We start from the raw sequence: 22094 nt of genomic DNA, 5'->3' as shown, positions 1-22094 counted from the left end.
TGTTGCACTCGCGGAAAAATTTTGAATATCTGGCACTGTACTCACTGTAGAATGTCGTCGTTCTATGTGTCTTTTTAAATTGATGATTTAAGATTTATAACAAATATTTTGCTTGCATAAATTACAACAAGCTTTACTTTCATGCGTTGGTAAAAATAAATTCCACAGGAGAGATTTTCTTCGTTTATCCATATCCAATTTTATTTGTAATAAAAATTTATTAGTAGTAACTTAGGACAAAATAACAGATCACTACGCTATATCAAATTCAAATAAATAATGCAAAAGCGAAATAACAAATTGAGCTAAATCTACAAAAGTTGGCACATGCTTGAAAAACAGCGCGTAACGAAAGTATCCCTATTCCCTAACGCTAGCCGCCAGGTGTCGATTTATGAACTCTGACGCGGAAATAAGGGAACATATCACGGTAGGAATGTATGCGCGCGCTACCAGGAGCTGTTCCGAAAAATCGCAGCTATTTGTCACTGCTCTGTTGGCGGAGCAGTAGCAGGTGTCACTGCTCCGCAAAAAGAGCAGTTTAGCCCATCTCTATCCTCTAATACATTTATGTAAGACAAACTGAACTGAACGACAGTAAATAAGTTGAGAGTCGAGTAAAGTACCTAATTTCCTTACTTCTATCAGAGCCATCTGTTGCTGAGAGCAAGTAGTCAAACTAAAGGCAAGTTCGGTATTGATACTCTAGATATCTCTTTTGTCTTTTCATCTCTTACAATTAAAAAAGAACAAAACACATCTGGAGCGTCTATACGTTAATACCGAACTTGCCTTAAATTATTGTTATAGGTAACTGCATATCATACTCTCGATACCATAATAGTGAGATATAGTGATTTTACCAAGGCAAAAAACCTCTCGAAAAAACTGTTCTCAAGAATCTCAATCGACACAGACTTACTTTATAAATGAATGTAAATGAATCTTTAACGGACACAATGGTTCCAAGCTTACTTAATTAGACTTATTGATACGCAAAACAATTAACTCTAGATCTAGAGTCACCGGCTCAGAGTTAAAGCTTTCTTTCTCTAATCGTATTTATTACTTAAATTTTAATACGCATAAATGTTTAACTAGAGTGTTTTGAGTTTAGAACTGAGAGTATTGATCGGGTCAACCCCAAAAAAGAATAGGTATGAAGGTTTACTTTGTTGGCAGTTGATTCTCTACATTTAACCTTGAACTGCCCTTAACCCAGAGCTAATCGGATCAAACGGATACCGAATTCAGATTCAGTATCTCCAAAAACGTACAGTTATGTAGGTTTACTTTGTTGGTTGATTTGACCATGAATTAACCTTAACCCATAGGTACCTGTTGGGGTCAAACTGACACCGGATTCGGGTTCAGCGACCGCAAAACATAAATATCATGGTCTTGTGTTCCGGACCTCCCACTTTTTTTCGTAGGGTTGTGTTATTTGCCGCCGTCACAGAAAGCTGATTATTCGAAGGTTTTCTAATCTGATTAAATTTCATCCTTTTATTGAGTGTATGCTATTAATACACTGAAAATCAAATATTAAAAGATCAATTTTAATTATACTAAATTGTGTGCCCCAGCAACAATAGAAGTATAATATTCAGAGTTTAACTTTAAGGGTCAGTTTTTTTAGGGGTAATTGTATGTGTTCTCCTAAATACGAATCTGATTTTATTTTTTCTTGGATCACCCGGAATTAGCGTGGTAAGTTGTATCAGTGCAGTATAAGCGTTGCTAATCGCTACCTTTCCAAAACAACTGTTAGAGAGCGACAATGGAAAATAATTTAGTAAAACAGATTGATTTTGTATCACCACATTTTTTTTTATAACGTGGATGAAGCAAAGAACTTTAAAAAAATTCTATTGATTCAAAAAATATGTATTTCTTACATGATTTATTAAATATTAACTAATATTGGTAATAAGTAGGTACGTTACTAGTTGTTAAAAAAAACTAATTTTGTTTTAAAACAATTATTTCTGCCGTTTCAAAAAATGAAAATAATTAATTACTAATCTGGTTGATACGAAATATTTTTTATAGGTGTATTTAATTTGTGAATATTAGTGTCAATTACCCTGATATTGATCTAGTTTAGCTGAACTATACCATAATCACTACGTAAATTAAATAGGTAAATTAAAAGAAGTAATATTAAAAGGTTATAAAATTCTAAAAATACGTTGCTTCTACTCTTTTTTTTATTCAGCTACTTCAGCAGCGAATCTATGCTAGACATATCAATTAATCCAACGTAAACAAAACAACAAAATCAAAATATGAACAAAATCCGATCCTGTTCTGAATGTTTACGAAAATTTACAATTTACGAATTTATGATGTACCTAGTCTTATCTTTTAGGGTAGAGATATGATCGATGTAAATACTTTTTTAGTGTGACGTCATATATTTAGGCAACCCGCAACAAATTGTCATAGTTGAAATTGTGCAGACCGAATCTGATCCTTGTGTACTATTTAAATACCTACATATATACTATGAAAATGAACAACTTCAAATTAATTTATTTTTAGAAGGATTTAGAAGTATTTAAGAACAGCCAACACGTTTTTTGTAAAATAGATATACTAATGTGCTTAAAACAAAAAACAATATAAAAGAATAGCCTCATACGCAGGTGAGATCTTGTTGATATATCATCGCTATCACCATTAGGGTATTTTCTCTTCATTTGTTTAATCTTAGCATTTCTAGTTCTACTAAGTATTTTTATTGCTTTTCTTTGTGCTATACTGTGTCATTATGTTTATTCGCTTACACGAAATTATCTTTAATGTGCATTCTCAGTAACACTGATATAAGAGCTTATTTTGGGAGAATTCTCAGTAAGCCCCTCTCGGGTGAACATCGAAATCTTGGCACGTTTAATTGTACTAATTTTCCTTCAATAACTGTTAATTTTCTGACCGATGAAGAAATTATAAACTCAGCTATAGTCTGTTTAGAAATGAAAGAGAGTAATANGTAGAATTTGCTCCTTGCACTACACTTTCACAAACACGTGTGCTCTGGTCGGCTGCCCGCTAGGAACTGGATCCCTTGACAAGCAATGATTTATTACTTTGCATCGAATATGATCCTACTATACATTTCAAATATCTCTTGTTAGGTTATTAGACGTCATAATTTTATTTTAGAAGTACATTTTTTTTTGTCTTCAATAGTAACAGATTGTGAAGTAATAAATTTTTAGTGCAGGGCATTGTAAGCTTAATTTACATAGTATAGTATAGTTTATTACCCACTCATATACAGAAAGTACATTTCCAGTCATATAGTCTAAATAATATTATAAACATTCAAGGTTAACATATAATAAGTAAAATCGTTCATATAGTCCATTCCAGTCATGCAGTTAAAATAATATCACGAACATTGTAGGTTAACATATAATAAGTAAAATCGTTATATATTATAGGTTACAAACTCGTCCACACTAAGAAACAATTATCTAAAAAATTTTTTTTTTAAATTATTGAAATTTCCATGTGACATTTGTTTTACATTAATGTGTTTAAAGTATTTAACTAATTTGTTATACAAATCCACTCTAAATTTGTTATTCTTCGTTATATTAATACGAAAGAAAGGTATTATAATATCCGTGCCATGTCGAATGCCATAATTATGTGTATCCATATGAGTTGGTAGATTAGGCAAATTCTGGTGAACTAGTTTAAGTGATTCTAGCAAATAGAGACACGGCACAGGTAATATTCTATAATTTATAAAAATATTCTTACTAGGTGTGTAATTATATGAACCCGCCACAAGGCGATCCGCAGCCTTCTGTAAAACAAATACTCTATGGACCGAGCTAGCATTACCCCACAAGCATCTACCGTACAGCAAATGACTGTGGACGAGTGAAAAATAAATAACCCGCATAACATCATTGCTAACAAAACGACGCCACTGTCTCATAATAAAAACCTGTGAAGCTAACCTTTGAGCATATATTGTCGATGTGGGCATTCCAGTTCAAACCAGAATCAAATGTAATTCCCAACAACTTTACAGAATTAGATTTAGTAAAAACTTTATCTGAAGTGAACAATATATGTTGGGTTTTAGACATATTTAGTTTCAATTTGTTGGCTGAGAACCATTTAATAACACAATTTAGGCTCTCTCTACTTTGTTCAATCCCACCTGGAGTTAGAAGAGTCGTGTCATCGGCAAAAAGGATACAAGTACTGTTGGGAATATTAATAGGTAAGTCGTTAGTATATAATAAGAAAATCACTGGTCCTAATACTGATCCTTGAGGAACTCCACCAGTCACAGGAAGTAGCGTAGATTGATTATCGTTAATGTTAACGCACTGCGTTCTATTTGTCAAATGAAGATTAAAATAAATCTAATTCATTATTCCGGTTACCATAGTACTCTAGTTTTCGCAGCAGAATGTCCACATTCACACAATCAGTTGCTTTGCTGAGATCGCATAGTGCGGCATTTGTCATCATACCCCTATCAAGTCCATTTACTACATTCTCAATTACAGCTAGTAGCTTTGATTGTTGAAAACCCCTCCTAAACCCAAATTGTGAAGGTGAAAATATTAATTGATTTTCTAGAAAAGAGAAGCTTTTTCTTTAATAGAATTTCAAATATTTTAGAAAAAATCGGTACAATGGCAATGAGACGATAATTGTCCATTTCATCAACCGAACCCTTTTTGTGTGAAGGAAGGACTGTGGTAATTTTAATACATTTGTTATAAAGTACAGTCAGTGGAGCAACAAGTGATTCCAGGGATACTTTAATCAAACGACTATCCAAGCTATAGTAGTCATAACAAGAAGAATTTTTCAGATGTAGAATGGCTTCGCGGACATCTGTTTCTAAAACCGCAGTTAAAAAAAATGACGAGACAGGCTTTGGAACATTATTTAAATAAGTTAAAGGATCAACATTCATATTTTGAATGAATGGTTAAACCAGTAATATCCGGAATTGATGTAAAGAAACTATTGAAATCAGTTAGATGAGACATTGCCAAGTTGTCTCTACATTTTCTTTCAGAATTAACCAGATCCCATATCGTCTTAGTCTTGTTAGTAGAATTTAGTATCATTTTAGCATAAATCAAACGTTTAGTATTTTTTAATTCTGACTTGTAATTTTTGCGAATGAGTACCTACGATTCCCGGTCTTCTACGGCATTAGTAATTTTAAACTACCTTTCTACTCTAGTTACCTTACGTCTCAACGTTTTCAATTCTCTTGTATACCACTTGACTCCACTTCTGTAAGAAGTAGCAGTAAATGGATAGCAACTATTCACGACACAGATAAAGTCGTTCAGGAAGAATTTAATTAAATCAGTATAATTGAGATTAGGAGTGAGAATATACGACCAATTAACATTCATTAACATTTCAATAAATTTTTTTGAGTTATTGATATTAAATGCACGTCTGGACAGGTGCTGATTTATTATATGGCTATCAAGTTGCCACTATTCTTAACAGTCAAATAAACACCAGCGTGGTCAGATATATCAATATCCCAGACTCCGGTCTCAATAGTATCAATACAAAAATTGGTGATTACATTATCTAAACAGGACCTAGTAGTTGCAGTAATTCTAGTTGGTACATTAATATAAGGTTGCATACCATACATCAAAAAATTCTTAAGATATTTACTGTGATATGTATCCGCGTCAATGTCCAAATTTAATTAAAATCTCCTATAATAATAAGGTACTTATATTTACGCGTGAAATAATCAATAACACTGCAAACACTACTTATAAAAATCGATATGTCACCTCTAGTAGAAGATCTATATACAGCTAATATAAAACAATTAGAATTTACTATTTCGATGGCACAAAATTCGGCATGAATTTCAGAGCTAAAGCGACTAACGTCGACTTTAGAGTCATGAACATTTTTTGTTGCAAAAATAGCAACACCTCCATGTCGATTAACGCCCTTTCTACATAACGACGATACAAGATTATAGTTAGGCAAATTAACAACATTTAATTTCTCAAACTCAAGCCAGTGTTCGGCAATACAAAGAATATCGAACTGTTTGATTATGAGCTAGAGATAAATTTCATCTATTTTATTTAATAAACTTTGGACATTGATGTGGTAAACAGAAAAATCAAGATCAGAGAAGTTACATTGTGGATTTGGATGTGCCCTCGACCGATTCACTGGTAAGTCCATGAACGGTACTACTGGATCGAAAAAGCTTGTTGGTGCGTATACCAGCTGGCCAGATATTAGATTTAATTATTCTATCAGCTTCTTCAGTAGGCACTGACACTTTAAAAGAAGCATAACTTGATGGATTGCGGGACTTTAACCTCTCGGCCTCTACTTTTGGGACCAGAACACGAAGATAACTTAAGAGTGCCTCTTCACTTGTTTCAGGGTCCCAGTATGTTGTATGAAAATGCCTGAAGGTCATGAACTTGGCAGATTCCAGAGATAAATTCTCCTGAAGGTTAGTCGCATCGCCTACGATAATATTTCTAGATCTGTTCTGTGTTCTAGAATTTGCCATTCGCTTAGAGGTGACAGAAGCCTCCTGATTTAAACTAATGATGTCATTACAGACTCTAGAAGTTTGAGCCAATTCAATTGAATGAGATACAGCTCCGGTTGAGATGCTAGGAGACGTCTTCTTGGCACTACTCTTTATCTGCCGACACGATTCTTTTACATGATTTCCCCCACTAGACTCGTTTTTGCCAAGTGATTTGGAATTATTAAGGTTCTTAGACAGGGCATCGGCATAACTTCCAGCTTTACACAGATCTTCTAAGTAAACAATGGAAGTCGATAGCTCTTTATTTACAGTTACTCCTTATCCGTTTCTTCCTCAATGGATAGTTTATATTAAAACGAAATAAGAAATTATAAAAATAATTGAAAGCCATATTCAGATCTAAAATATTGTAAAGGTTCGACAATCTTCTGTTTTCAGAGAATTTATAAAATTACAAGTAGGTACAATTTTCATTATAGGATTCAGGACATTTTTTTGTCTCTCCTTTATGCGCAGTATCAATTGTTATTTTTATATTAAGCATTTAAGCAGTCAAGTTCAGTGACCTGACGATTCTAGTCTGTAGTATAGATATCTTTCTGATAATGTAGTGGTTTTGTTACGTAACAAGTGTGCAAGTCTAAATTTCTTAATTAAAACAATTTTATTAATTTTGAACATTTCATTTATTAACATACACCTACATACATATTTTTTTCATTACAACTTTATAAAAACTTAATTCCTTAATTTAAAAAATATGAAACAACTTGAAAATCGAACGAAACATTTATACAAATCAAGATTTCTTTTTATAACCCTGTACACTTTTGTTAATGTCGTTACTAATGACCGTTAAGAGCCAGCTGGGCGATTTTTGTCCCTTATTCCCGTCACGCGCTCGAAATATACAATAGGCCAATTAAGATATATGGACAACGAGAGTTCCAGAGGTTACATTTTTGGATTTGTCACTGGTACAAACTTAAGAAAAATAAATAAAATAAATATAAAAACCTCACCCACCTTTTTCAGGTTAGGTAAGGTTAGGTAACTTCGGAATCACTCGCGCGACTGTCTAAAACGGCAGTGCGCCTCGTGTGCCTCAAAATGAGTGAGTTTGTCTACAAATAGACATCCCTCATTTTTGCATCTGGCCAAAGAATATTCTTTGGCCAGCTGCTCCGCAAGCAGGTTTCGAGTTTCGATGGGCTGTTTGCAATAACATTTGTTTTTTCTATTTTTGCAATATTCACAGATGACGTGACCATTTGTGCACGAAAAAATGTTGGAGTGCATTACACAATAACAAACATGACACGATAGCAATTCCTGAAAACCGGCGTTGTTGTTAATGTCGGGTTCTGGTACGTGTTCCGAAGAAAACAGTTGTATCTGGCAGTTGAAGGTTTTTCCTTTGAATAGCTCTGTCGCTGCCGTATTATCGATCAGCGGAAGTTGGGCAATTCTTTCCTCCCGTGAAATTCCCGGGTGACATCTATTTCGGCTAGACCCGAAAGTACATCTTGGACAATGCTTATTTTCGTCAAAGATAATTACGTGATAATCATCATTAAAAATCAATTCGTCGTCAGAACTTCTAAACAACTTGATTTTGAATCTGTCATTCAACAACGCATTGCACGGATTTAGGCAAAATACTGCGAAGCGAAGATCACCCTCAATTATATGGCAGTAAATGAGGTACGTAATATCATTTTTTATGAAAACCACTACGTGGGCGGCTTCAAATTTCATATTCGGGTAAAAGAATTCATCGTAAAATATTGATTGACCATGTTCTTCTTCACAATGGGCTCGAACATCCGTCACTTCTATAGATTTCTCGCATTTGTACATCAGCGGACACTTTATGGTGTTGCGCTGATGGAAAGAATCGGAAGAAGCGTCTTCTTCGGGATTTGGATAGGAAAAGTCACTGTCCATGACTCCTGGAACAACATAAAAACTTGTTCCAATAATTATCACCACTTGATTTGCAATGTTTATTATGAAAACCACACTAGTACGAGAACACATACATTAAATTTAATAGTGCCTTATAAACGAGGCAGGTAAAGATTATTTTGTAAATACTATAATGTCCACTTCAAGTATAATTCTAAGGCCCCAATAAAACTAAACGCATCTCAAAATAAACATTGGTACATAAAATGCAAAAAATGTTATTCAAGACGATGCAATTCAACATTTTTTATATCACAAAGATTTGTTGACTTGAAGAGCCATTACGTTCCACTTCAGGTTTACCTGATGCGTCTTTGCCTCTACTGTTTGTGCGCTACTTCAACTGCGAATGGGGATAAAATCAATGGATAGCTTATAAAAGGTTGCCAATGTGATGTATGATGAGAATAATAACGTTTGGTCTTAGAGGTCGTTTAAGAAATGTCGAATATAGTACACATTAGCTATTTGTACATTTGTTATAAGAATGCCGATGCTTTGGAAAAATATTATTGCAGTAAATAATTGAAAATAATTAAAACGAATCAAATGCGGTAACTGAAATCAAAGAGCAGGTTGCAAAAAATAAACCAAATACTGCAGTGACATATTATACAGAATCTAGGAACTTCTCTAGGCAAGATGGTTAGCGGCAACACAAATACAGAGAAAAAAATCGTCTTATGGATGATATCCTGAAAGACGTAAAGATGTTCTACAACGGTACAGGGAACATAATTTGAATTGTTCAGGGAAATTGTTGTGAAGTAGCAACTTTGGAGCTGTACGAGTCAATCAAAATGAACCAGAAGAAAGAACAAAAAATTTTATTTCTATTATTTATTAAAAAAAAGTGTTTACTTTTTTTTTAATAACTGGCAATTTTTTACATATTTCAATTAATTTGTTATTGTCAAGTTTTTACGGTAGTTGAAGATGAACATTTATTTTTAACTAAAACATACAGGTCGCTAAAAATACCCGAAACAGTTTATTGTTTTTTCGTTATTTTTTCTTGAAGATNGCTTGTCGAAAACTTTTTACATTTTTATCTTGCCATACTTTTGTTACAGTATATCCCTCGTTGACCCAAGTTTCGTCTAGATAATAAATATTCCTCCCTTCGTCACGGAATTAGCATTAGTGTTACCCGATAATTACCTGAAACGAAATATTACCACGCCCATGGCCGGTTTTTATTTTTTACTCTCTTTCATTTCCAAACAGACTATAGTAAAAATACTGAGAAATTCTTCATGACAATGTGTACTCTGGGGTTGCCTATTATTTGGCATATGTGACGTCACTACTAAAGAGGTCTACGATCTAAGGTCTAAGAGAGGTCTAGTTAAAAATGTTGGATGAAATACTAACTCCGAACGATAATCTTTTATAATGATAATGCCCTGAATCTGTAGAAAATACTGTAAGAGCACGATTTTCTTTTTCTAATTCTATTTAATGGAAAGAACTAGCTAAGTATGTTATAGAAAAGTATTTAGCTCTTCCTAATTGACCTATATTAGGCAGTGGAAATTTATATTAAACTATTTTTCTATTTGTCTAAAAATCTATTACTAATCGCCAATCTTGTTTTACTGTACTATACTTCTTTTTTACTAGGTACTAATAATGGTGAGTTATATAGAATGAGCGTTCGATTATATCAGTTTTGAGTAATTTATCTACTTGCTTTTCGACTTCTTCCTTTTGTGACTGCAGTAGTCAATCATTTTTTATGTATACGGGATCATTACCGTTTAAGTAAAAAATGTCATTGTATTTTCTACAAATAGTTTTCACCGTTTCTAAAGCGTCCATGTCTACATTATTAAATTGCAGTTCCTCGAATAACCGTGTCATTATATGGCTAAGCTGCGAATTGTACTCATTTATCGCAGTTGCACAAATTTCGTAATCTGATAGGTAGTGGTTGTGTTTGCAACTTCAGACCGTCAATTACTACACCATTACAAGTCGTATTATTTAATCTTATATGAGTTACACCAAATTTCGAAACTAATATGTTAGCAATAAACCTTTTCTTTTTTTAATTCTTGATTTAAAATTAAAGTGTCTACAATCAAATATCTACCTATAGGACTTACAATTTCTGTCCTCACTGGCGTCTCAATTTTGTTTATACGGGGCAATTAAATTTTTAAAGGAATGATATGTTCTTCGTGATTATGAAACACTATTCAGTTAAAATTTTGTAAAGCGGGCTCCGACAAGCCGCTACTGCCAGATGACTTCACACCTGATGTGATATGATGGGATGGTAAACGAGTAAACTGCAAACTGCCGAGTTAATTTGGCGAAAGGGCATGACCGGTTCACTCTGTAACATTTTTATTTTAGTTTGAGAAGTGTCTAAGGTACAACCTTATAAAGTTCATCATTTCAGTGTTTAGTGACTGTACAGAGTATTTTTTGTTTTCGTTTTTGTGTGATATTATGAAAAAGCAAGCATACGTATTAAGAAAGAGTTGATATGGTGACTTTTTCCAGGAGAAAGCGATGCTGTTACAAGACGATTTCGGATGGATTATCCCGACCTGTAAATACTGTATAAGAAAATGTTTGTAAGTAACTTTGGGCGCCAATACTCTAATGATGGAAGGGGACAAGCTCAAAGAGTGAGAAACTTAAGATCAGAAATTTTGGACGCCGTGGAAGAGGATCCTGGCTCCAATACTCGAAGATAATGTATGTCAAATGCTGTAAAATAAGGTGATCAGATTATTTACTCATGTGTATGCCATTTATCATTATTTATTTATTACTGTTTTGAGTTTTCTGTCAAATGACTTGTTAGGTACTGTTCCATAGTTTATTTCAGCTTGTCCAGCTGCGGAATTTGAGAAAACTTGATTCTAAATGTTAAGGATAGCCTCCTTATAAATATAACCCCCATTCATAGTTACACCCTGTATAGAGGGGTTTGGTAAAACTCCTTTTTCTCAAAATCTCCACAGACAAAAACGTGTGAGAAATCAATAAAATATTGCTTCAAGTATTCGTAGTGGTCTTTGCGGTAAGAAATAAACCAATGTTCACCCAACACTTCTAAATTAAATTTTATTGAAATAACTAAATATCTTAGAAATTAAAATGACTTGATCTAGATAATTAGGATTATTTTTTTCCATTCGCTTCGAGATCCCTATATTATTGTTGCGTAGTTTTTTTTGTGGTGGTGGTCTGTAATATTTAGTTCGCGAACTATTTCATTGCCTAGACCCGCGTGTGTTGCTTTGAGAGTCCAAGATCTGAGACCGTTCGAACGTATCAAGTAGTTCTTTTTTTATTTCCTAAAAATAATCGTTGTTTTTAACTCGTTGTCTCGCAAGTAACATATTTATTGCAAATTTGGCTATTGCTAAGTTTACTAAGCAAAAAGTATCTACAAATTTCATCATTACAGCACAGTAAATTGTATCGCCTTCGCCGCTTAAAATAAAAGGTGTTTCAAAATTCACACTCGGTTTGAATTTGGCGCCATTTGTGCAGCAACGTGTTGCCAACGAAAAAAAAGATACCTGACAGTTCGGGGTTATTAAAAATGGAGCGCTACACGAAAGAACAACGCGTTTTCATCGTTGAGCAATATTTTAAAAATAATGAAGCTTTGGCAACTTCAGTTCGCAATTTTTTAATTAGTGATCTTAAACATTCCGGCCGTTCTTCAACAAGCCGTGGAGGCCTTTTACCCGATATGCTATTCTATACATAATCCTATACTGTACTATGAAATAATAAAATATTTACAATTCTTAATTAAAAACCTGTTTTCTATCAAAATTATTTTTTGCGTGAATTTTGGGCCACCCCTTATAAGAACACATTTTTACACATAAGATCTATCTGTACACTTACAGAGTACATCTCCAGTAATAACTTTCTACAGGGTGTAGGAAGTTTGACTGCCATTACTTCAGCATGAGATAGAGTAATCATAAATGAACAAAAAAGTTATATATTACAGGGGCGTAAGATTAACAGTTTTCAAAATACAGCGAGTATTAATATAACAACAGCGCTTAAACTGCAGATGCACACATGTATGCACGCGGCAGACTTGTCCTACGGAAAAAATGTAAACAGCTATTATCTATTTTGTAGTACGAAGATAGTCTCGAAGGTCCGGGATTCGAAGCGCGGGCGGGTTGCATTTTTTCTTTTTTTTTTTGGAAAATGTTATATATTATTTACCAATCCATTGAGAACACACCGCGGAGCGGTGCTCGAAGAAAGGTCAACTTGCCTACCTTTCTAGTCCTCTCTTAAAATTAAGGCAGTCAAACTTCTTCACCTTGTATATCAGAATCTAAAATACTTTTTCATTACACAATATGTTGGTACGCCACAAGGAAACTCTTTAGATACGTATATCCTGCGTATTATTCATTAATGCTCTTGCGGTAAGATAAAACGAAAACATTTTTTTTATTGCGCGTCCGTCGTCTCATCTAACATGTAGCACGTACCAAATGCTGCTTGAACTGTGCGATTTTACATTTTCATTACGAAAGACTTCTTCAGGTGAGTGCCTCTATAGTTGAACGCATTTTTCTGTAAAATGTACACTTGAAAATTTAAAAAAATAAATAATAATCGTCTTCAACTTTTCGAATTCAAGACCTTCAAGTGTTGTGTACAGAAAACCAAGAGCAAATAGGTTTTAACTGAAACTATACCTATATTTTCCTATCTTTTCGTGTATAATATTATAAGAGGTTTTATCGGTACCTATTTTGTTTCTAATTTTTTTTTTTTTAGTGTACAGACTATATTAGATGTTTTTAAGAGTTTCAACTATACCTATGTATATCATTTTTACTCAATATTACGTTAAATACATTAAAATGTTTTTATTGGAAAGGATAGTGAAAAAATTTATAAAACGCTGTTGTCTTCAGCCGCTGTCACATGTACAATTTTCCTTTTTAAAAATGTTATGCGGCTTCAAAGAATATTTTTTATATCATTCGTTGTCCCATTGGTAGAGTGGCAGACAATGGTCATAATCTATAAAAAAAATATTCCTAATGTATCACTAAATTCATAAAATTTATCAACTAAATATGTCGCTACCTTCCCAACTATAAGTAAACTTCACTTTTTTTTTCTAAATTTGCAACTAAATTTAATATTTTTTACGATCTAGATAGACTTATCTCCATTCAACAGTTAACACTTACTGGAATATAGTTTTGTGAATTTCATTTTGCTACTCAAACATAAAATATCTTAAAAATGAAGTATTTAAAAAAAATAAGAAATAAAAAATGTTGCTTGTAGAGACGTAACTTTTTAAATTGTAATTAAGGTAATTTAAGGGGTTCGTTTCGAAAGGTCTCCACTAGAAAAATTGTACCGAGAACAATTTGAAAAAAAAAAATGGAAAATTAGGAAAAATGTTACTTTTATTAGAATCCGGGATTTAAAGAGTTCAAGCTACTTTGCATGCCAATATAAATGTTAGATATTTAATAAAAATAAATTTTAATAAACACATCATCAGACCATTTCCGCTTTTAGAGGAAAATACATATTTTGAATATAATCAGGACACCAAGAGTATGTTGCTCCGGAATCAGAGTAAATTTTCATACCACCCATCGTAGAGTACGGCTGTGAAGCGTTATTTTTATTAAATGAGTGTTCGGCACAAGTCTCATCATCCCACATAAACGAAAATTTAATTCTTTTAAAATAGTTAAACTATGAAACAGTACCTAATAAGTAACCTAATAAAAATCTCAAATGATGTATGAAGTACACAAAAATAAGTAAATAATCTGTTTACTCACCTGACTTTTTCAGCATTTGACATAGGTACTTGAAATCTTGTGGCTAACATCCGAGTTCCTACTGATTCTGCTTAACTTTAAATTGTCCACGAATAATTTAATATAACGAGCGTTGAAATAAAAACGTGGTCGAAGTTGGCTCTGACACATTGGACGTAGGGAGTAGCTTATAGCGACCAACTTAACCTCATTTCTCAACGAGCTGTATAGCAGCTGTCAGTTTCAATAACGTTAATGACTATATAACTTTATTTTAAAGAATAATCGTGATAACAATAACAAACAATTAAAGGCTGCGGAAAGTGTCCCCCTCCTTGTTATAACAATAAATTAAAGCAGCTGCTGAAAGTGTCCCCCTCCTTGTTCCAAGCACTTTTCACACCTGTTCCTCAAAGAATTAAAGACATTTTCTAAGATGCTCGGGGTATTGTTAATTTCACGAATCTTGTCTATAAGTCAAGCCTGCAGATGGTTTAAATCAGGAATAGGCAGTTCAAAAATAGTGTTTTTAAGGTAAGGCCACAAAAAGAAATCACACGGCGTAATATCACATGACCTCGGTGGAAATTCACGTTCAGCATTGAGACTTATTAGTCGATTTTGGAAAACTTCCCTCAACATATTCATCGTCTCGCCTGCCGTATGTGCCCTTGCGCCATCTTGTTGAAAGTAAAAGTTTGTGATTTCGTTTTCTTCCAGCTGGTTAACAAAAGGAGCGATAATTTCTTCTCTATACCTTTGCGCAGTAAGTTAGCCTACCATTAAAAAAAATAGGTCCATAAATCCTCCTTCGATTGAGAGCACACCAAACTCCAATTTTTTGAGCGTGTAGAGGGCCCTCGACAACAAAGTTATCTGGTTTTTCAGGAGACCACATTCTCATAATCTGTGAGTTTACGTAACCACTTAAATGAAACCAGGCTTCATCAGAAAAAAATGTGATATTATGAAGTTCACCGTAGTTGTTTAAAAACCTCTCACAAAATACAGCCCGTCGCGGAAAATCAACTTCATGAAGTTCTTGCTGACAAGTTAAACGATAGGAGAACAAACGCAAATCTTTTTTAACACTGTGTGGCAGGTACCGACTGATACTCCCACCATTTGTGATAAAACACGTACAGAAGTTCTTGGCGCATTTTCCATTATTTGTTGGACATTTTCTTTTAATTCTTCAGTCCGCTTTTTAGGTCCCTTCTTTTCTTGTTACACTGCCCGTTTCACGAAAAACATTAACACAACGCTGAACTGCACTTTGAAAAATTTTGTACTCAACAACGCCGGGAAATTGATTTTGAAATTCTATGAAACATTCCTCAATAGAATACTTCCATATTCCATCAATCTTGCGTCCATTTCTAAAGTAGGACTCTATGATAAACACTTTTTGTTCTTGAGAAAACACCATTTTAAACGCTTTTTAAAACGAAAATATTCAAATTGATAGCGGCGATATAGCGCTTTGACAGATGACGTTTAAGTTCATTTGCTATACGCTACGCCCTACGTCCAAATTTTCAGAACCAACTTGACCACGTTTTTATTTGAACGCTCGTTACATATTTAACTTATATTGACTGCTGAAAGGGCTGGATAAAAAAAGTATAGTTTAGAATTTTATAACTTTTTAATACTACCTGATTTAACTTTCCTAAATACGCGCCTATGTATTTTAACGTAGTGACGATTTTTTATTTCAGCTAAATTAGGTCATTGTTAGAGGTTATTGACACTGTGATTCAGAAATTAAATACATACACTGCTCAAAAAAATAGTAACACATAATTCTTTATAAAAACTTGAAACGACTTTATTAAATACCCGTACTTCATATCAATCAGATTAGCCTTTTATTTATATTTTTATTACGAACATTTTTAGAAACGGCAAAAATAATTATTTTAAAACATAAATTAGTTTTATTTACAATTAATAACGTATCTACATAACAATGTTATTATACTTAGTATTTAATAAACCATTAAAAATTTTTTTTTTTTGAATAGCATTTTTAATATTCGGCGCTTCATCCATATTGATATAAAAAAAATATGGTGACTTTAAAATGACACGACACGTCGCTAAGCCATCCAAAAGCAATATGTTTTACTATATTATTTTCCAGTTGTTTTAAAAAAGTAACAATGCTGATAGTGCACTGATATAAATTTACCACCCCAATTCCGGGTGCCCCAGTTTATGTTGCTCAGTGTCGGCATAAAAAATAAGAATTAGAGTGCAGTTTAAAAAACTAATTATAATTCGACTATTTATTTAACTGAAAACAAATAATTTCCGATTCGTATTCAGTGGAACACTTGCCCTAAAAAACAGACCCCACTTGATCATGTAATTTCTATAGAATTAACCTAAGGAAGCGACCCCCTTAGTACACGGTTTGCAAAGCAGCTTACGGAGTTAAGTCATTCCAGCCTGACTCACAACGAAATCTCGAATATTTTCGATTATCAAATTTCCGTTCATGCGGTTTGTGTTAAAATGTTCGCGGAATTCAGCGAGGTGCTCTACATATGCGATAATACTACACAGTGTGCGACGACAGATTTGAGTTTATAAAATATATGGAATAACACAAATGGAAAAATCCATACGGCAATGACGTTTTTTTTTTAACTTTGTAACCCCCCTCTTCACACGGAACGATGTTTTCAAAATATGAAGATAATTCAATCAGGTACTTGTTTTTCTTTTCATTGATAATTAGGTTTGTGTTTTTACACAAATTCTTTTAATGTTCCCCAAAGAAAAAAGTCACATTTATTGAGGTCTGGTGATCGTGGAGGCCAAACTTGTGGGCAATTATTTCCTCTTCCAATTCATTATCTAGTTTAAACATTTTCTAACAATATTATTCCAGTCTGAGTTGTAACTTACGTTTTTAATGTCGGGGAGTTACTGAATGAAGAATACTCATGATAGTTATGTAAATTGGTAATACCTCTGTGGGTGAAATGAGCTTCATCAGTAAAGAGAATTTTCTTTTGAAAATTACTGTCTTAATGTAAAATAAACTGACAGAAATTCATTCGTTTAACCAAATTATTCTTGCACTTTTTGGATATGATATGAGTGTATAGCAGATTATGTCTGATCACTCTGAGCACAGAAGTTTGCGATGTACCATTTTGTCGAGATAGAATTCTAGTAGGTACTAATATGTGGGTCATCTTCAATTGTATTCAAAATAATAAGTTCTTGGTCCTGTGCCCTAATTGCAATAGCACGTTCTCGAGTGTTACTGAAAAACTTGCCTGTTTCTCGAGCCCGTCTTTCAACATTGGAAAATGTTTCTCTATGCAGGATTATACGATTTGGAAATCTTCTCCGATATTCTTCAATACTTCTGTAGTTCCTTTCATAGAAAGCTAATACTAATAACATATCAAATTGTTCGCTAAATGAAAACCTCCCGGTCATTTTCAAAACACTCAGCAAAAATTAAATGACTTTTTTCATGATCGTCAAGTTTGACATTTAAATTCATAGCCAACTTTTGAATTTTCGTTGTTCGTTGAATTTGAGTTTTTTGAAAACTAACACGAGAAAGAAAAGTTTTAAAATTAAATTAAAATAAAATAAGGTACCCTTACATGCGCCTGCTCCGTAACTTTTCTTATATAAATAAAACACCCTGTATAACCCCACAGACTAGACCTCCTAACTGTTGATATTACAGGAAAAAAACAGCCCTATTAGTTAGATGCCCCAATTATCACTGAATTGCATCAACAAAAAATTAATCAATATAAAAATAAATACCTGACAAAGTGAAATTTTTAAATAATGCAATCAAGGCAAAGACCAACACGTAGAAATAGCTATTATAGTATCTTACTACTTCCACATTTTATAAGAACGTTGAATAAGTTCTCGCTGTTTTCCACCAGATGGCGTTATCAAAACTGCAAAAGTTTAAGATGGTAATGAAGTGTATACTACTTTTTTTTAAACATGTCGAATTTCGTTCCGAAAAAAGAGTATTTCTGAGGAATTTTACTGCACTATATTATTTTCAAAAGAAATCTGTAGCAGATGAAGAATTGGAGGCATTACTTCATAAAGATTCATGCCAGAATCATTAGGAGTTGATTACATAATAGTTTCGAAACGTTTGATAGCATTAAAAATTGCTCAAATTATAAAAGGACAAAATACTGTCAGAGCTAATAATGAAATACATATTTCTGAAAAGAATTTAGTAAAAAGGGCAATCGATGGTTACGTATTCACATTAATCTCCATTAATTAATATACAAATAATAATAAGTCATATTCAATACTTTTGACACCGTCGACTCAAAATGTAATTTTTTCTAAGTTTTTTTTTTTTTTTGATACACAATTTTGTTATTTAATATTTATTAATTTCATCCGCAAAGAGATGACCTGAAGGAACAATCCTAATAAAATGTGGAAATAGCAAGATCTTTCTATAGTGGCTATTTTTTACATGTTGGTCTTTGTCAAGGGTTAAAACAACAAGAATACAAGATATCTCATTGAAAAATTGCATTTAAGAGTTTCACTATGTCATAGGTATGAGATGATATTGAGATATATTTTTAACTTTTATTTTTTATAATTGCACAGGCATACAAAAAAAGTGCAATTCAAGAGGCCCACATATCATTTCTGAAGAAATTCGATGCACTGAACACGATCCTGTAGTCAACATTCATTACTTGACGATGAATACTCGTTTAGTGTGACGTCATATATATAGGCAACCCGCAACAAATTGTCATAGTTGAAATTGTACAGATCGAATCTGACCCTTGTGTACTATTTACATAGATACTATAAAAATGAACAACTGCAAATGAATTTATTTTTACAAGGATTGAGAAGTATTTAAGAACAAACAACACATGTTTTGTAAAATAGATACACTAATGTGGTTAAAACTTACAAAAGCGATATAAAATAATATTCCTAAATTTAAATAAAGTAAAAACATTAGCCGTGTTATTCCTAAAGCTGATGTATCATTAGCGTATTTTCTCTTGTTTTGTTTAATCTTGACATTTTCTAGTTCTACCAAGTATTTTTTGTTTTTCTTGGTGCGTTGCTGTGCCAGTCTGTTTATCGAGTGTTTTTTTTTTCTTCAAGTGGTTTATTATAGACGTACTCTGAACAAGAACCAAACTTTTCTCCAATGGTATTCTGTTGCGAGACTACTTCGCTTACATGAAATTATCTGTAAGTAATTTTAATTTATTGTATTAATTACTATAAAAGTCGATATTGTTCTATACATTTAAAATTATAAATTCTATAATTCTTTTAGTTTGTCACTTGGGGTTTGAAACTTCTTATGTCCAAAGTACAAAAGGTCGGAAATCGATCTAGTAAAAATACTGAGAAATTCTTCATGTCAATGTGTACTATAGGGTTGCCTATTATTTGGCGCTTGTGACGTCACTACTAAAAAAGTCTATTTCGGAGAAAATTGATTTTTTTTGTGAAAACGCCCAAATATGGGATTTTTTCCTAAATTTTGTCGATATATATTGACTTCATTTGTTAGGATTTTTTTAGGAAACATTTTTTGAGATAGTTTAACGCCTTTAAAATATAAAAAAGTGAGTGTTCTGTACTAATTCAGACTATTTCTAATTTACAGGATGAGGCTAATTTTATTGGCGCTATTCACGGTCAACCATATTGCCCATTTGTTGGCTCAGGAAGAAAAATGTAACCGATCTAATATCATTAAATTCGACGAGTCATGGAAAGTATATCAGATGAGGATATTGACTGATGTGATGGTTTACGAATGCTGCTATTGCAAAAAAAAACAACAGTGCAGTAATAGTGACAAAGATTTATTGGAAAATTGCTTAAAGGACATTGCAGCAGGAAAATCAAATTCCCAATGTAATAAAAGCTATGGGAGACAATTCACTAATTACAAAGCAACTGCAGATCTGCTGTCTGGCAAAATTGTACTGAATGAGTCCACAACTTGCAACTATTTTAATGAATTTTGTTTCGAAAATAACAAGATGGCTGTTTGGAGCAATGAATCAAAACCTTTTAAAAAACTGAAAGAAACGTGTAATTTTAAAAAAATTTCTTTGACAACCGATACATATGCCTTAACGATGAGAAACCAGTATTTAGTTTTCGATGTGATACAAGGTCTTTCTTTGGAGATAATTAACAAATCACGTTTATGCAACAAAACCATTTTCTTAACCAATATAAAAGGAGTGGTACTGTCTAACGACACAATAGATGAATGGGATGATAACTTCCCGGAATTTAATCATAATCTCACTTTCACCTCAAAAAAGGACCTATTAGCTTCCCTAGGACCAAAATGTTTATATGATCACGCGACATTAGGAGACTTGGATTATCAAATTGACGAAATTAAAAAGATTACTTTCTACATACTCATTGCCATTGTATGTTTCATCGCGCTGTACATAATAATAACGTCGCTTAAACTGCTGATAAAGTGTATCGCAAAGATCAAAGAGTCACGCGGCACTAGATCAGAGACACTTAAGACAAATTTAAAATTTAAAAAGGTGAGCAAAAACGGCAAGCATTGTCACGAGTATCCCAGTGGTGCCGCGTACAACATCAATGACTTGTACGGCACACAGCAATGAAATTAACAGTTTTACAGGAACTCTTACAATAAAAAAACACAATAAAATGTTCATACATTTTTCTATAACTTCATTTTTTGCATGTCATATTTTTGCTTTAATATACTTATTAAGTTTTTTTTAATTCCCTGCCTACCATTAATCGATAAATATTATGTAAACCTTCCATCTTATGTTGTGAACCACAGGACTGGGAAACGTAAATAAAAATCTCAATTTTGTTTGTTTTCCTACAAATTCAAGTAATATATTACCCTTGAGTGATAATAGTATATTATGAAGTTAGGAGGATAAGTGATACTTTATTATTATGTGCTAAACATGGAAAGACAATCCATGCCAAGCACATAAATATCTTATTCTCCGAACATCATATATACTATTTTTTTCTTCAAACGTTATAAATTATAGGCAAAATGATTAAAATACCTAAGAAAAAAAAAACGATTTTTAATAAAAAATTGTAACATTGAATTACTTATTTCGCTGTAGTTATCGTTATATACCATAGATGTACAGGGTGGGCAAATAAGCGAGGTAAGCGGCTGTATCTCAAAAACTAATGATCGTAGAGAGCTACGGTAAAAAATTTTATAGGTAAAGTGGGCAAGGGAAAATGCTGGAAATTATTTTCAAGTTTCCAAGATGGCCGCCAGTGGGCGTTTCCACCATCTTGAATTACATAAAGTTACGTTTCTCGCGATTTTCCCCAATGAATGTAACAAAAAAGTATTTGCGTTTTAATGTTAACTTAAAGTCGAATATTTTTTGTAAAAACAATTTTTCTCTATCTTTCGAAATAAAGTGGTGGGGGGTATTTGAATGTTGTTTTAAATAAATGCCTGTAACTTCGAAACGGCTTAATGGATTTGGATAAATTTGGTATCATTGAAAAGAGCATTTCTTGGGCTTTTAGGTTTCTCGTAATCATGACAGTTGCGACCTACACGGCCGCCGATAGAGGGCGTTATTCGATATTATAACCAAAATATTGGATTTTCTCAAAAAATTTAAATGCGATGATATGACTTTTTTTAGACTAGAAAATAGACAAATGACCAACCAATAAGCCTGCGCAAACCGCATCTTAATATCTTTTTCCTAACTCAAATTATTAAAAAAAAA

The 22094-nt window shown here is 33.0% G+C and overlaps 1 protein-coding gene across 1 annotated transcript; it reads left to right on the top strand.

Annotated features, from left to right (window-relative positions):
- Nucleotides 1–12946: 12946 nt before the first annotated feature.
- LOC108907747 lies at nt 12947–21049 on the top strand. The gene is made up of 2 exons (XM_018711542.1): nt 12947–13057; nt 19973–21049. Exon 2 carries the CDS (start codon nt 19974–19976, stop codon nt 20967–20969), a length of 996 nt encoding a protein of 331 aa, XP_018567058.1. The 5' UTR covers nt 12947–13057; nt 19973; the 3' UTR covers nt 20970–21049.
- The last annotated feature ends 1045 nt before the right edge of the window (nt 21050–22094 follow it).

Source organism: Anoplophora glabripennis, unplaced genomic scaffold, assembly GCF_000390285.2.
Source record: "Anoplophora glabripennis isolate ALB-LARVAE unplaced genomic scaffold, Agla_2.0 scaffold393, whole genome shotgun sequence".
Classification (NCBI taxonomy): domain Eukaryota; kingdom Metazoa; phylum Arthropoda; class Insecta; order Coleoptera; family Cerambycidae; genus Anoplophora; species Anoplophora glabripennis.
Note: the sequence above shows the minus strand (reverse complement) of the source record. Positions and strands in the feature narration are given on the sequence as shown.